Raw genomic sequence first — 17,224 nt, forward strand, 5'->3', positions numbered from 1 at the left:
TTTGCTAATCTGTTATGTGAGGTTCATGATCAAGCGACATTTCTGAGTTAGATGCCAAATTTCTATCATAAAACATTTATTTTCTTCCACCAAAAAATTGATTTTTTATTGTAGCCAGCTAAAGTCTCTGGCAGCAGCAATGTTGGTGCTGGTGTCTCTGTAGCACTGGTGTAGGTAGATGACTCAAGACTGATACCACACATAGTCATGTTCATTACTATTTTTCCTGGAACACAAAAACTGTATAAGACTTGGAATTCACCTATCATTTCTAATGTGGAGAAGCCTATACACAAATGGTCTTTTCATAAGGCCCTGTTGCCTTTTATTTTTTCCCTTAACAAAGAACAAATAAAAGGAAAAGGAATTGGAAGGGGAAAAAATTAAGTTTTAATGGACATACATTTCATCTTTTGTTTTCTGCTTGCCACAAAACATTAACATAGTAAACAAATTGATCTTTGCTCTTAAGTTCTTTAATAACATAAAGTATTTTGAGTTTTGTCATGGCTAAGGTATGGTTAAACCACATGTTACTGGTCGTGTTCCAACCTCTATTGTCACAGGTCTTTGACACCAAACTACATTTTTAAAAATAAAAGTTGTGTGTAACCCACTTCTATTCACAGACACCTTTGTTAAAAGTTGTCACTTTGGGGAGTGTTTCTGTAATATTAGTGGTAATGGTATTTTCTGACCAGAACTGCTTTTCCATGGGACATATTTCGAAGTCCAAGCATTCCCACTGCCAGCCCCTGCTTTGTGCCATACAGCACCTTTTGGAATGCTGCACCTCCACATGAGCAAAGCTTTTGTAGGATGCTCTGAAACTTTACATTCTAGACTGCTCACCCAGTCATGGGACTGTTACAGTGGTCTTACAGTAGCAGACAGAGCTACTTCAAATAGGGATGTGGAAGAGAGAAAGTGTCACTTTGGTCCACTTTTTGGAGTGGTTGGTGTTATAATATATAACCTTTTTTCCTTTTTTTTCTTTTCTCTAACGCAGTGTAGTTCGCAATAATTTAAAATACTCTATAGACATTTAAACGATATACAATAATATAACTTAATTGGATTCCTCAATTGTACTTAACAAATACTATTCTAATAAATTTACAGTATCTAGTACCATAAGACTGTGCATTACTGTGTTTGGGAGCTTTATTTGCTTCCTGTCAAGAATGTAGTGAAAGTACAGTATCGTCACTATTATTCAACAACAATACCCATGAGTCCAAGGGACTTTAAATTACATGGAGTGAATCTAGTACTTTGGGGGCCCCTGTTGACTTCTGTGAAGTTGCACTCATTTGTGCCAAGGCTGGCAGTTAGAAATCAATAGCAACATCAAAAAAAGAAAAAAAAAAGCAATTTTACATTGCTCTGTGAAGGAGTCATCCAAGGGGTCTGATTTTCACAGGGTAAGTGCTTGGGGTCAGAAAGTGTTCAAATGAAGGTCCCCAAATCATCAGTTACCTTTGATAATACAGGTCCACAAATTGCAGAGGTAATTCTGGCTCATTCACATATCCAGCACGGGAGCTGGTGGAGCTCCAGGTCCACCAGCCCCTTGCCCCAAGAGCACCATGTGGATGGACAAGTGCTTCCGTGTTAGGTGGGGAGGGGTTCATGGCTCTGCAGCCCCTCAACATAAGGAACAAAAATTAAACGAAAGCTAAAAATACAGATATGCAGATGGAAGGAAATTTTTAATCCAAGTTTTCAGAAAATCAGGCAGGGGCCCTTGGGACAAGCAAACAATTACATGGTTAAATGGGCTGTGGGTCTAAGTGGGCATGTCTGGGCTCTTGGGGTTAAAACACTAGATTTTACAGCAGTAAAATATCTGAGGCTGTTTTTAAAATCTCTCATAGGGAAAAGGTGTGGGAATTAGGATTGAGTGCTATTAAGAAGTGAGCTTCTTTCTTTTAACATTCATGTGCTTACCAGGAGGTACTCTATTGCCAACCTTAAAATAATGATGACACAGATTAACCCAAATTTTGACTTTCTTATGCTCGTGAAGCCATGACAGCTCAGAGGTTGCAGCAACCTAGAGCTCAGCTGCCAGACTTTTATCAACTTCTGAGTGCATACTGAGCATAAGTTTCTTAAAAGTCTTGAAAATACTAACTTTCAACCATTAAAGGGAAAACACAATGCCTGGAAGACCCTGCCAGTGCATTCATTGTCAAAGCAAAACCTTGGATACCTGTTGAAGCACATCTTTGTGTCCTAAAACTCCCTATGAGGAGCTATGAGCAGGTGCTCCACACCTCAGGCCTGAGTCTGAAAAAGTCATTCTTATTCAGGAGGCAAGTGGTAAAAGTCAATATCAAACATTGGTAACCAAAGTTTCATGTTTTCGCTCCATTCTGGCAATTGCTTAAGGCCTACAGTAATTGAGCTCTCTAATAGTGGAGTGACAACAGATCAGTAGCATTGAAGAACTTAGGCAGAACCAAATACAAAAGTCATACAGTCAGAGTTCCAATAAGTTTACATTTAGTACAGAATTAAGACATAGCTACCCGTTAGTGCTTAGAAATTTTTGATACTATTAAAACCATAAATAATTATTTTTAATGTTCATTCAAAGAGTTCCAGTGTCACTGGCAGCTGATGTAATTTTGTGAATGCTTGTTGGGGTTTTTTTCCAAACTGATAGTGGAGTATTTCTGCCATACATTTTGCTCCCTACCTGTTGTTTTCTCTCTATCTGCTTTCTTAGAAATTTTGGTTTTTGCAGAGAGAATGCTGTGTTCTAGTCAGTGAAGATTTCATTTCGTTAAAAAAAGTCTTTGTTTGCACAGGGCCAGACAGTTTTGTTGCTGTAAAATAGGAGAAAATGTCTTTTTCTTTTAAATGTCATGGGAGCTGCAATGCAATCAGCTTCTCTGATATGCATAATTTAAAACACTAAGAGAGCTCTACAACACCCAGATTGTAGTTTCAAAAAAAATAAAAAAGAGAGAGAGACAGAGAGAAAGTTTCATGTGGTTGTCAACATCACCTTAATCCTGTTGCCCTTGTTTCCAAAGCAGTTACAACAGCCAGCCAGCCAAAATGCACCATCCTTAGAAGAATAGGTAGTTGTGGGGAGGGAGTGGTTGTTGTGGTGTTGGCTGGGGTTCTTTCCCCCAAGAGGATCAGATGTGCAAAATGATGCTGTCGTTGTTTGTTGTACTCCACTTTCCTCGCTCGCGGCGCTTTGCTCTGCGCGCTCGCGCGCAGCGCCGCTATTTGCAGGTGAACACCTCTGTCCTCTCGCTGCACGTGTTGCACTTGACAAAGCAGCACCAGTGGAATTTGCAATTGCACTGCCACACCTTGGTGTACTGGTGTGTGTTGTACCCCCTTCCGCAGCACATCATGTCGCACCCGTCCGCGTTGGGAGAGGTGCGGTTGCAGAGCCGTCCCTGGGTGCCGACGCTCCCCGTGGAAGCATCTTCCTCACAGTAGTTGGGTGACTTTTCAATGTACACTAAATCCGTTTCCATGGGTTTCTGGTAGCTCTTAATCTGCTTGATCTTCAGGAAGGTTGGCTGTCTCAGTCTACTGGCTCTTACCACCTCCACTTGCACGGCGGCGTTGTATTTCTCTTTCAAAATATATCCAATCTCTCTGAATTTAGGAAGCGTGGTCCAGCAGGTCTTGGTTGTACAGGAACCTGAAACTCCATGACACTTGCACTCCAATTTCATCCTCTCTTCGAGAACCTACGTGTACAGACATTTGCATATTGTTACTGCAGGAAAAATAATGTTGCAAGCCTGCCTAAACCTCAGTCTGTTTAGTTCATATGAATATTCGTTACTGCTGGTTGAAATTTTTCAAATGCATGCTTATAAATCTTCTCACCTCCCAGCACAATGCTCATAACGTTTTGTTTCAAGGGGCACCTGGTTGGAAATACAGCATCTTGTCATTTTCTTGGGAAAATATTTCCATTCTTTTTCCAAATGTTGGAGAGTATTTACTTATGTTTTAGGAGACATTTCTTTAGAGCCACAGGGGATTTAAATTTTTTTCAAATCATTTTCGTTTTGAAAACAGAAAACAAGAATGGGTTTGTGGGTTAAGTGGCATAAGATTCAAAATACTTAATTGCATTGAGTAATGATCAAAGAATGCTTAAGAAGAGCTGTGAGACTGAATAAGCCTACATGCAGGGAGCTGGAACTAGATGATCTCTAAGATCACCTCCAACCCAAACCATTTTATGATCCTGTATTCACTGCATAATTAAAGACTTTTCCTATGTACCTATACCAACACCACCAGTGGTAAACTTATGTACTATTCCACCCACAGAATGTCCCATTCCCTGAAAAAGCAGCACTCATTGCAGTATTTAATCCAACAATTCAGCAAACAATCAGCCACAAATACCTTTTTTTTTCCATCAGGGCAATGATAACACATCATTAGAGGGGAAAAAAATCCCCCTGAAGGATCCTGCTCAATAGAGTACTGTTGAGCAGGAGAGAAGAGAAATGCATTGCTGTTGTAGAGGAGATTCAGCCAGAGGGGTTTAATTCAGAGTCAGAAGTGACACAAACTTGGGGGTGGGTGCTCAGTTTGATGCTCCACTGCCACACTGCTGTTCCTGCGGCAGCCCAGCCGTGTCACACCTGGCACATCCCTCCTGCACCGGGTGTCCTAGGTAGACTATATGATGCTTTTATCCCCAGACATCTTGTTCTGTTTATGCTGAATAATAAGTTTTGCACCTTTAAGACTTGTTGCAGAGAGTGAAGAGGGGAGAGAAGAAGCACACAGTTTGTTTTCAGACACTGCACTCACTCCTTCCTGCTACTGGACTGTGCTGTCTGCAGATGGACAGACAGTGGGACAGAGCTCTCCTTTGCTCTTAGTTAGTTTAGCTAGCTGAGGCAGAGAAGTTCCCTGGACTGTGGTTTTTCTTTTCCTGGACCTGTTTAACCCTGCTCTGGACAGAACACCCAGCAGAGCACGGGCAGCTCCAGCTGTGGGCACCGGGCCGGGCCTGGGCCGTGGCATTTCCAGCACTGGAGGGACTGAGCAGAGACTGATTGATCAGAGACTGATTTATAAGAGACTGAGTGAACTGAACTGCAACCTGGGCAGGGGACTTTCTGAGTTTGACATCTCTTTTGGAGCAGCAAGGGATTTTATTGATTAATATTAAGTTTTATTGTTTAATAAACAGTTTTTTCCCACTTTACTCCAAGGAGGTATTTTCTCCCGGACCAGCTGGGGAGAGGGGACAATTGAATCTGCTTTCCTAGAGGAGCCCCTTTGGGGGTTTTCTCCCAAATTTGCCCTGAACTAGGACACCAGGCCAGGTTGTGCTGGGGGAAGGCAGCGATATCCTCCTGCCCCGTGTGTGCAGCAGGGGGAAGGCAGCCCCATGGAAGCGCCTCTCTGTTTCTCTGCCCTTGCGTTACCACTTAAGGCTGACCATAATTACACCCACAGCCATCATTAGCTTATGAAAATCAAGGCCTAAGAACAAAGCAAGCTGATCTTTCCCCTTCGCAACGGGATGCTAACAAAGAAACATGAGCTAGCGAGCTTGTCTGAAAGCATTACTGATGCTGCAGACCATCTCCTGTAGCGGTTTCGCTGCAGATCCCAGAACATGACTGAAATGGGCAAGGGATAAAAGGGCCGAAATCTGAGTACAATGGCATAATGAAGTAGGAGGGAGTAAAAAATGCTTACTGCTTCAGAAACTGGCCTTAAAAGCTGTACAGATCTGGTTATCCCTGCAAATAGAGGGCACCCTCCTGAGTTGTTTGAGTTTCACTTAAATTGTATGGTTTGTTTTTTCCCAGATTTCTGGGGTTTCAATATTAAAGAGAATATTTGGATCTGATTCTCCCTTACCAACATACGGTAGCAAGCATGCGATAGCTGAGCAACCTATGCAAGAATCATAAAATATCCTGAGCTGGAAGGGACCCTTCCAGTCCAGCTCAGGACAACTCCAAAGTCCCACCCTGTGCCTCCCTGAGAGCATTGTCCAAATGCTCCTGGCAGCCTTGGGGCTGTGACCATTCCCTGGGGAGCCTGGGCAGTGCCCGACACCCTCTGGGGGAAGAACCTTTCCCTGATCCCCAGTCTGACTCTCCCCTGACCCAGCTCCAGCCGCTCCCTGGCTCCTGTCCCTGGTCCCAGAGAGCAGAGCTCAGGGCCTGCCCCTCCTGTTCCCCTCAGGAGGAGCTGCAGCCCCTGCTGAGGTCTGACCTCAGTCTGGTCATACCTCAGACCTTCTGGAACCACAGGCTTTACCAGGGTGAAAGTCAAGTTATCCTATCGGAGGCAGAAAAGGCGTTTCCCAGCAAGGTTTGCTGAGTTGGGGAAGAAATTCCTATAGCTGCAACTGCTCTAAAAGAAGAAAATCAGCAAGGCTGTGATGAGCTGGGTTTTTGGATGCTGGAATACATTTCCTGTCTCCCATACTGACAGAAGAGAAAACTTGCCACCTTCTGCTGCAGCAGCTCTTCAGTGGCAGTGAGGAGATGGATGCACTGTGACACACACTGGCGTCTTTTAGGGGTCTCCAGGGTCTCCTCTGTATCCATTTCTGGCCTATGGAGAAGGTCTTTTTCCAAAGACCCCTAAATAAGACTTCAATCCTGTTCCACAAATCTGGGTTCAAATAATCTATTGATATTTAGATGTGTATATATATATATATATAAAAACATGCTTAGAAGTTGTGCTTGACATGAAGCTGTGCTGAAAAATGTTCGGTTTTGTTGAAACATACCCATTCCTACAGCTTTCTCAACATGCAGTTGCAGCTGTAAGAACTGCAACAAAATCCATGACAAGAGGTGGATGGATACAACTTTTACACCTCCACCAAAGAGCACGAGGATCTGAGGATTTCCAGGAGAGCACTGACAATGGGATCTGTCACCCCTGAGCTGTACTCTTCCCTGAGCAATAAATCTTGCTGAAGGGTCCATATTTTGTCATGCCCTACATGTTTTTCTGGTGTCTACATTTTGGTTGACAAGGCCAAGTCAGTAGCTTGCTAAGAGAGTGGGAGGAGGTGAAGTTCATGAGGCTCCTTATTTTTCTGTGGGTTCAACACTGTCCCAAGGAGCCTCTGATGTGCTTCCCTGATACACTAGAAGGTGTCATTGCTCCTGAAAGACAGACATCACCCATTTTGGTGTCCTGGGTGACATCTTTAGAAATGTATATTTATATATGGATGCCTGTCTGTCTGTATAATAATTGTTTGCCTGTGTGTATTTGGTTGAGGTGCTGATGTTTATATACATTATTACATACATTATGAATATATTATTTATAGACACTACCTGGCAGCCTCTATAGTACAATCTCCATCAACTTTATCCCAACTCTTGATATTTTTTCTTTTTTTGCCATTCTCTTTCTGAAGGTCCAGTTTTGTGATTCATTTTGGTGAGCAGAAACCTGATTTCACTGCTGTGTTTTTTCAAAGACTCACACTATTTTTGATGCTGGGAGGACTTGCAAATGCAAGCCACACAGGCTCAAAAAATCAGAAGTTTCAAGAAGTATTAATTCATGCTCCTGAAGCCAATCTTGCAGGTTTTTTAAAATTTTTTTTGGAGGCTTCTCTCATGAATGTGGAATGCTTGGGGTTACAACACTGAGCAGAGGCCCAATCATCAGGTAGTTAAATTCCTGAATGCTATAATTTGTGTGCCCACAGTCAGCTGTGGGTATAAAATTGTGCCCAAAGACTTGGAGGTCAGGGAAGACGAGGCCCAAACTAAGCAGATTCTGAGCAGCATTTTTTCCCCTCTTTCCACCCAGATGCTGCAGAGTGCCCTTCCTTGCTGACACGCCAGCATGTCCTGGCCCTCCAGAGGAATTTCTCTCTGTGTGGTACCTTGAGCAGCTTCCCATTTGCCAGGGAGGTGCCATGGGACTGGCAGAGGTGGCCGGATCTGACCCTGTTTGCTCAATGCTCTCAATGAAGAGTAACTAACATTTAGCTTCCTAAAAGTCTCCCCAGCTCAGCTTTCCTCAGCAAAATTCCCATCAAAGCTCTGACCCTGAGCCCTAAAGGTACTTATTCACCCAAATCTTAGACACTATGCCAAGCTAGGTGCTTAATTAAAGATTGAAAATCATTAGCTCCTATGAGCCACTCTCTCAGCAGTTTCATTTGTCATATGTCAGTGCCTCGTATCTAATCTTGAATGGTTTACAGCAACATCTACCTCCCAGGGCAAATTCCCATCGTTGACCTGTGCTGCCTCAGATTAATCATAGGAACATTTCTCAGGTCCCTTTTCCACATACAGGCCCACTCCCACCCCAGTATGATCTTGCCAAGTAAAATTTTCTAACTACTGCTACTTTGTTAAATGAATTGTGAAACAGAACGTTAAAGCTTTCTTAATCCCACATATTGTTATACCTATATAAATCATACACTTAAAATGCAATTTGAGGCCTGTCAGCTGCCAGTTAAGTAGAAAAAGACTTGTGAAGACCAAAATAAAACAAAATTATATGCATTGAAAGAAATTCACTTTTTCACGTTCCATATCTAGACCCAACTGCATAACATCAGGTACAGTTTCTGTACATAGTAAAAATCCTATTTGGATAAAAACTATATATATATACACATATATATAAACAATAGTTTTACATATATATGTTAAAACAATAGTATAGTTACATACAAATAAAACAAAATTATATGCATTAAAAGAAATTCACCTTTTCAAGTTCCATGTCTAGCCCCAACTGCATAACATCAGATACAGTTTCTGTACATAGTAAAAGTCCAATTTGGATATATATTTGGATAAATATATATATATGTGTGTGTGTGTGTATGTGTATGTGTGTGTATATATATATAATATATATATATATAATATAAACAATAGTTTTACAAATATATATATGTAAAAACAATAGTTACATTTTGTGTGCGCATGTGTTTTGGTTTACTCCTCCTGGTTTTTGTTTTCCTTAATGGAAATGCACATTGTTGTTCCAAGTGTTGAATGTAACAAAATCCATATAACTTTTTGGCTGAAGCATCAAAAAGAAATAAAGCACTTGAAGAGTTTTGCCTCATCAAATATGTAAGTGATCAACTTTTGTTTTGGGTAATAACTACCGAAAGAGGCAGATTCTGGTCACAGGATGTCACCACTTCTTTGGTGCTCGTGCAGCTGCAGCCAGGAGAGCTGATGGCTTGCTGACGATATGTGGGCACAGGCTCACCCAAATCTCAGTGCAGCTTGAGGCCCACCACTGCTGACAAAATGCTGATCTCCTGGACCCTTCTGGGAATCCAAGCTCAGTTTGTTTGGGTTTGACTTTTTACCTTGGATAGGCAGGGGTGTAACCAAGATTAGTAGGGTGCAATGCTACTCTTCTAATACAAACGTCCTGAAATTATTCTGTTACTAGCAGATCACAGAGCCCAGAATTGAGCAGCTCATGGTGTGTCTCCCTGGATTGTGTTCCCTTCCTGTGAAGAGGGAGCTTGGAGCCAGCAGGAGAGGAATAAGGGTACTTCATCTGCATGGCTTTCTTTCTGCCCCTCTGTGAAGCTGTTCCATCAACATCACAACAGTATTTATATTCTGTGGGATGGGGAACTGAGTTACTGTGTTTATTCCTCTTGTCACATCCTTGCTTTCCTTGTTGTTCAGTTTAATGGGACCAGGGAGCCTCTGCTTTGCAGACACAGCATGAGCTGGATTTTCCCTGCCGCTGGCCAGAGCTGAGCAGGGCTGGGGACCATCAGGGATGCCAGGAGATACCAATTCACCTCCTCCTGCCCTCCACTTGCCTCCCTGGGTAAGGCACCCTCTTCCATAGTGTCCCCATTTAATGCATTGAAAAATCTGAGGAAAGCCCACTGCACTCTTTACACAAGTTCTCCTCTTGGCTACCAGGAAAATTAACCCAGCATTTTGGGACCTGCTGCCCATTTGATGGATGTCCCTACTGTTATGAGGGTGAACAATAGCCTAATGCATCCGTGTTTCTTTTTCTAGGAGAAGAGAAAATAAATTTTTTGATCAACAAATCGCTGCAATTGGTTAAAACATTCTGAATATTATTTTTACAGTGAAATGTTTATTTTTAATGATTTTGTTATGGTTTACAACCACAACAGGTGCGAAGCAGTTTCCTTCAGAAGCATCCTCCCCATCATCCCCAAAGTGTGCTTGCAGTGTTCCACTCTGTTTTCTATGGAATTTGTTATGGTTTACAACCACAACAGGTTAAAGGTGAAATATCACCTGAAGTAGTTAAAAATATTTCACTGGTAGTTTTATTCTGTCAGGCAGAACAGATGTGTCAGGTTTGAGGTCGTGCAGTGATATTTCACTAGATGTTTGATACATGCCTTGCATGCATTACATGGTACCCATGGGCATGCACATTTCTTGAACAAAACCATTTAGCAAGTCCTAAAATATTTGGCTGTTCCCCCCTCTAATTTTAAAGCAAATTGTTCAAAAAGCAGGGTAGTACCAGATGTAGCTGCTGGCAGTCTGTGCTAAGGGTGTGTTTCTGGAAGAAAAAAATAAGCTAACAAATCCAGCCCTACTGGAAGAAGGAGATCTATCCTCATGAGATTTTGAGCCAAAGCTTGCATATTCAGGACATATGGATAAGTCCTTAGTTATCCATCTAACCCACCAAGCAGTAACACCAAAATTTTTGAGATTGGGTTTATGTAACTGGCTGCAAATCATTTTAAGTGGGAATATGGAAAGTATGGCATGAAGCACAACTATTGAAAACTTTTCTTTCATGAGTGGTGTCACAAGGCATGTGTAGTGAAATAATTTGTCACTTTTAGAGAAAGAAACTTTCAGCAAATGATGGACCCGAGGCTGTAAAACCTGGAAAGTAACATTCTTTGCATCCCTGAAATGACTTAGGAAACAAAGTCACATTTTAAAGAATACTTTAGGCTTATAAGAGCATAAAATTAGTTGGCTTTCACATTTGAAACTGGGATTCAGCCTCCATTGTGACTTCAGAACATTTTATTCAGGTTTTTTTTGACCATTGCTTCTTATCTTTACATCCTGTCAGGTGACAGTGGGGGCAGCCTGCAGCAAATTAGGCACTGTGCATCTTTCAGGAATGAGCTGACTAATTACAGTGCTTCACATGAGGCGAAGGGAGCTAACTCTTACATAAAATATGCACAGACCATATACATAAATATGTATATGTATATTCATAATTATGTGTGCACACGATATGTATGTTTATGTATATATAATATAATATAATATATAAAATTTTTGTATCTTTATATGTGTATATATGTAATGAATGGTAATTAACCAATCACCTCATTAGCTGTTCTACAGCCAAAGGAAGTGAGCAAAAGAACCCCTTCCCAGCATCACAGGCCTATTGCACCAGAAACTATGAGAAAAAGCCATGTCTTGGGTGGAAATGTTGTCCCAAGTAATTGAAAAATCTCTTCTGAAGAGAGCCTGAATTATTTTTTTCCCCACACTCTTATTGTTTCATACGTAAAATAAGCTGTTGTCATCTTCCAGGCATTCAAAAAAAAAAAAACAAAAAACAAAAAACAACAGGAAAACCCCACTGCTGTAACTCCAATGAGAATATTGGGATGGTGTCAGGCAGAGTTGCTGGCACTCAGTGTGATGGGTGTGTTTCTGGAAGGGCCAATTTTTCTCCACATAACCACAGTCACTGTCTGTTGTAAGAGCCTAATTGATTGATAAACTGTTAGAAACATTTCTACTTTTTGGTAAAAGCTGCAATCTGCTACCAATTTGTCAGTTTGTTCTTTTAACTCACCCCATAAAAACAAACAGAAACCTCCATTTTTATAAATGAGATTTCCCATGAGAGACAGTCATTGTTTTGAAACTTTCAACAAAAAGTTAAGCTTAATGATGCGTGTTCCCAGATGTTACTCTAAGTCCATTTATCCCAGAAGAAAGATACTTATTTCTAAAAATACATGGTAGAAAGCTGTCTCATAAAACAGCTTGGTTTGTTGGTATTTAATTTTTCATTACTCTGTCAAAGTTTTGCCCACAGATCTCTCTGTAATCTTTCAGATTTGCAACAAAACGTTCTTTCAGTAACATTTGTGTTAGACTTACACTAGTCCTCCTTTGGGGGCTTGTTTTCATTTATCATACTTGTTCTTTCCATCCCAAATCACAGCAGATGTTTAGAAACTGACAGGGAAGTTTGTTCCTCTGCTCTTTCACACCATGCGGTGCCACTTTGCCACCAAACATAGATCTTCCATCAGGAGAGTCTTGTGTCACCACGAATCCCTGAGCATTTATTTATTCCAAACTGCACCAATGCCAAGATTGTGATTTTGTCACTGGTGCTTCCTATTGCAAATTTGGCAGAAACTTTGCAAACCTGCCATTAGCTGAAACAATTCCTAGAAATTCAGAGCAGAGCCATATGGGATGCAGTGTGGGGCAGTTAGGGTATTCATTCATTCATTCATTCCACAGTCATGAGAAATTCCCTGAGAAACCTAAATGTCTTTTTTTTTTCCAATGAGATCATTTGTTAGAGGGTTGTATTGAACATCTCAACCCTAGACAGAAGTAAAAGACCCCCCCAAGACTGTTTTCCCCCTCATCAGTTTGCGAAGTTTGTGCAATTATTTTTACAGCATGCTGCTTGTTCCACAAAGAAAAATTCCTCTGGGCTCTGTTTTTAGCAGCAGTGAAGTACCAGCAGGCCAGCTTTTGAGAGCATCCCAATGAAGAATAATTATTAAAGCCACACTGCTGTACTTACAAACCCCTCTGACACCCAGGCATGTGTGAGACAAGTGCTGGAAGAGATGCAGAATGGGCAAGATTTCTGAGAGCACATGAGAAAGTCCTTGTGGTGGTATAAAAGAGCATTCAGATTATTGCTAGAGGGGCAAAACTGGTGGCCAGAGTCTTGACTAATGATCCTAGCAATGAACCTCTGGACACCTGGGAGATGTCTAGTGGGGTCATCAAGGGCCTACCACTGACTTCAAACAAGTTGGCAACAATTGGTGTTGGATTGGGAGCTTTTTGTGTCCTTTTTTCCTCATGTTTCTGTCTTGGAAGGCTCTGAGATTCAAAAAGAAGACTAAAAGGAAGGTAGCATATTTGTTGGCTAAAAGTTGTTCCTCTTAGCTAACTCAAAAAGCCAATTTGGAATGACTAAAAAAGAACTGCAAGCCTTACCATTGCAGGTGTGAATGCAGGGTATTTTAAATGGTGAAAGTGCCATGAAATCTCTGTGGGAAGCCACAAAAGCACACACTTCCTTTACTGACTTTACTGTCCATTACCACTCTGAGATTGAAAACACCTTATTTGAAAATATCTGAGAACTTCTAAAGCAATGAAGGAATTAAAAATTTCCTGTTGCCTGTGTTTTCTTTCTTACCTTTTCTTCCTATTCATAGCATGGATAAAATATCTGCACTTTGGTTCTTTATAATAGCAGCAATAAACCAGAAACTTGGCTCCAAAGTGTTTCCAATTTTAAGACAAGCCACATACAGATCAGCAGGATGGCACTGACAGATTTTCTCAGGGCAGTGCAAGCATTTCCCAGTTGTGTTGTGAGGGGAAAAGGAGAAAGATGAAAGATGGAAATTCAGTGTTGTACCCAGGCAAATGGAGGAGCCAGCAAGGGAGGGATGGACCCTTCCCACCTTACCCATTCCGTGATTTTGTGATTCTGTGATCTCTGACTAACCTTACCCATTACATGATTTTGTGATTCTGTGAATGCTTCTGTGATTCTGTGATGTCTGACTCGAGTGTGAATAAGGACCTTGTGGAGTATGGAACAATGACACCCATGCATAAGCAAAACCCCCTGGTTTCAGATTTTGTGTCAGGCTCAGTGCAGCCCAGGTTCACCAAAAACCCCCAAAACAGGCAGATTTCAGGTGAATGTAGGTCAGATTTCAAGTCTACCTGGATTCTCAGAAGGAACTTGCGATTTCACACTGAAATTACAGAAAATTCTGGAACTGTTTTGTAAGGGTCCAACCCAGAAACACAGAAAGCATAACCTAGCTTCCAGAGTTTTGTTCTAACCTTAAGTTTCAACCAGTCTTGAATTCAAAATGTCTAATTTATACAAATAGCAAATTGTCTTGGAAGAACCAAAATCACTAAATATTATTTACTGTACAACTCTGAATATTCAATTAAAGGAAATATGTATCACAACACCAACATTATTTCTAAACGTGACCCCCAAAACCATGTTTTATATTAGCACATTCCTCTGGATTTTATGGATTATACTTAAAAACAAAAAACGACACCAAATCCTTTCAGTCATTCTTAGCTTTTGAAAGCAATACAATGAGTTAGTAAACAGCTATGGGTATAAATAACTACTGAAAAATGCAACAAAAAGTTAATAAATTCCAAAATACTATTAATATTTTTTATAATAGGAAAAAATGTATTGTTGGTGTTGCAAGCATTTGTATTCCTTTCTTAAAATATGAAAGTATTATCATTTGGTTTTTGCAAAAACATTTGAAAAAAAACATAGAATTGTTAAATAAAATTTATTTGCATGAATTCTGCTACCAAAAGTATCTGCAAAAACATGCACTTATTTGGTTTGCTTAGGTCCCTCTGCTTATGAAATTCTGATGAAAAGTAAAATATAATGTGCTTCATAAGAATCAGCAATGTGGTCTGGTGGTTACTGGGCTGTATTTAGAATTGGGGGACCCATGATCAGTGCCTGGTTCACATAATGAGCTCTTTCTGTCCTTGGGGCTTCACTGTTTTCCACCTCAGTATCTGCTTTTGCTCTTTTGTCCCTCTTTCACATCTAGACTGTGGCATGTTCCAAGCAGGACCTGCCTCAGGACCTTCATGGGGGTGCCACACACACACCACAGAGGATGCCACTTTAAGCAGGGATGGGAATGCATCTAGCAGTAATAAATTCTCCCTGGCAAGTTTAAGAGTTGACTTCCATCTTGTTTCGCCTCCAAACACAGTTTGTGATGCTGAGCTGAAATTCCCAGCCTAGGGGAAGTGATCAGACCTGGAACTGGTCTTCCAATGGTCAACTGCTGAATTAAGTTCTTTTATGTCTGTGGCAGCAATTTTTAGGAAAAAAGACTGTGGCCCTCAAGGCTGTTTTTCTGTTTGGCTTTTCAGTCAGCTTTCTGCTGCACATCTGGAGACCTCAGTGTGAGCTATCACTGCAGCACCCATCGTGTCTCTACACCTGAGATTGTGCCTCTCTCACCACACTGAATTTGTGTAGCATTTCCATCCCAGTGAACTCCTGCCCATACAGAACCTTCTGTTTCAGACCATGGCCAATGCAACGTGCTTGTAAGCAAGATCCAGGCAGTAAAATAATTGCATTGTTTCTGTCACCACCAATTCTACTCTCTCTGCCCAGTGTTCAGTACAGGACTGAAAGCACACATGGTTTTAGGGGAGGAAAATTCACTCTTATTTTGGGGACTAGAGAAGGAGGCAGATTTTATTGGATTGCTACATTGGTATATTGGATTTTTCTGCAACACAGGGTATAATCTCTCCTGAGGTTAAGTATATATGATGCAGAAAGATTTGTTACACTTTTTAAAGGACAAGCTTTGACAGCTAGGAGGATTGGTGAACACAAATCAGAATAGCTCCATGATGTTTATTGTGACCATGAGAAGCAATTCAGTCATGGTTGTAGACAGGAAACTGCTTCTTCTTCTTCTGCAGCTCTTTGTAGCTTTGTGTTTACAAAGAGACAGTTGTGCATCTGCTAAAAGTATTGTGTACCACTATGTGTATTTCACTAGAGCTGGGGTCAAATAAGTGATTTGGGGTTCACTGGAATAAATATCTTGAAGTGCTGTGGTAGTTCAGCAATGCAGACAACTCTATTGTGTCCCATCAAAAGTCCCGACATCCCTTGCTAGATTTTTTGCAAATTGGATGAAAAGCAGTGATTTTCAGCTAAACAGATCCAGCAAGGTCCTCCCTGTTATCGGGGCTGGAAAGAAGGCTTAGGAAGTAGAAATTTTTACAGGAGTACCTATAATACATGGTACTATAGGTACCATATATACATGGCCAGCTCTGAATAAAAAGAAACAGGATAAAAAAGGTGAACGACGGATGGGTTGATGTTGGTGTGGGATAACATCAGAGAGAGGGGTGAACTCTCAGAGAGAGGGGTGAGCTCTCAGGAAATGCCTCCTGCCACCAAGCCAGCCTCCCCCCCCAGTCCTCCAGCACACATTCCCATCCCTCATCCTTTCTGGAATACCTTTCTTCCAGCCTCATTGTTGTGCAAGTTCATCAGCCTCCGTGCATTCTTTTTGATTTCTCGGGCATCAACAAACCTCCGGGAGAACTCAATGCCGTATCTGATATCCGCAGAGCAGCCTCCCCACTTCCAGCCCTCCTCCTGGTTGTAGTAGCCCTGTTTCTCTCGGTCACAGCCACAATTGCTGAGGTTGCCCTGGCTGCAGGCGGCCGTGACAGCGTGCGCGACCCCGGCAGCGGTAATGGCATAGGTGAACGCGGCCTCCCTGCTTCCTGTGGAGAGAAGCCAAAAGCTGATGGGTTGGCAGAAAGGCAGCTAAAGAAAGCACACACACATCATCTACAGCAAGGGGGGTCAGGCAGCAAAGTGAGGAGGGGCGTCATTCCTCAGCGTGGATTTCTCATCTTACGGAATTCCGAGCGTGTTTAAGATGCTTGGCTCAGCTCGGGCAAATTACCCCAGGTATGCAGGCATGGGATAGTCCCAGTAAACCCCTTCACCAGAGGGAACTTGGCAGTGAATCTGGACAGTGCTGAGGTGAGGCCACAGGATTTGTTTTCACACTGTCTAGTCAGGTTTGCAAGCTTGAAGTTTATCTGTTTCGGATTAATAAAAAGTGAGTTGACAGCTACCTCTAAGCACTGGTGCTGCATGGAAAAAGAGAACTGTTCAGACAACAGCAACAGCGACAAAAAAAACCCTAGGACACAAATGATTATTAATCTATCTTTGGATGATTATTGATCTAACAGTAATGGATGCTCCAGTAGCATCCATTAGTGATGCTGAGTGTAAAGTACTGCAATAGAGATCTATAGAGACAACAACTGGATAGGTTTCATTTTCTTTAAAGGCAGGGGTTACCCCTTTCCCTTGCAGACTTCTCCTGTGCATTAGTTTTGCTGAAGTGACCCTTTCCCACTCC

General features: G+C 41.6%; 1 protein-coding gene across 2 annotated transcripts in view; it reads right to left on the reverse strand.

Annotated features, from left to right (window-relative positions):
• Positions 1 to 367: 367 nt before the first annotated feature.
• The window catches only part of WNT7B (Wnt family member 7B), a 101,105-nt gene continuing 84,248 nt past the window's right edge, over positions 368 to 17,224 (reverse strand). For both annotated transcript variants that reach the window (XM_005421037.2, XM_005421036.2), the window contains exons 3-4: positions 16,300 to 16,571; positions 368 to 3,722 (exon numbers count right to left, since the gene is read on the reverse strand). In XM_005421037.2, the coding sequence (XP_005421094.1) occupies positions 3,243 to 3,722; positions 16,300 to 16,571 (752 nt within the window). In that variant the 3' untranslated portion in view covers positions 368 to 3,242. The remainder of the gene's footprint in view (positions 3,723 to 16,299; positions 16,572 to 17,224) is intronic.

Source organism: Geospiza fortis, unplaced genomic scaffold (assembly GCF_000277835.1).
Source record: "Geospiza fortis unplaced genomic scaffold, GeoFor_1.0 scaffold10, whole genome shotgun sequence".
Taxonomy (NCBI): Eukaryota; Metazoa; Chordata; class Aves; order Passeriformes; family Thraupidae; genus Geospiza; species Geospiza fortis.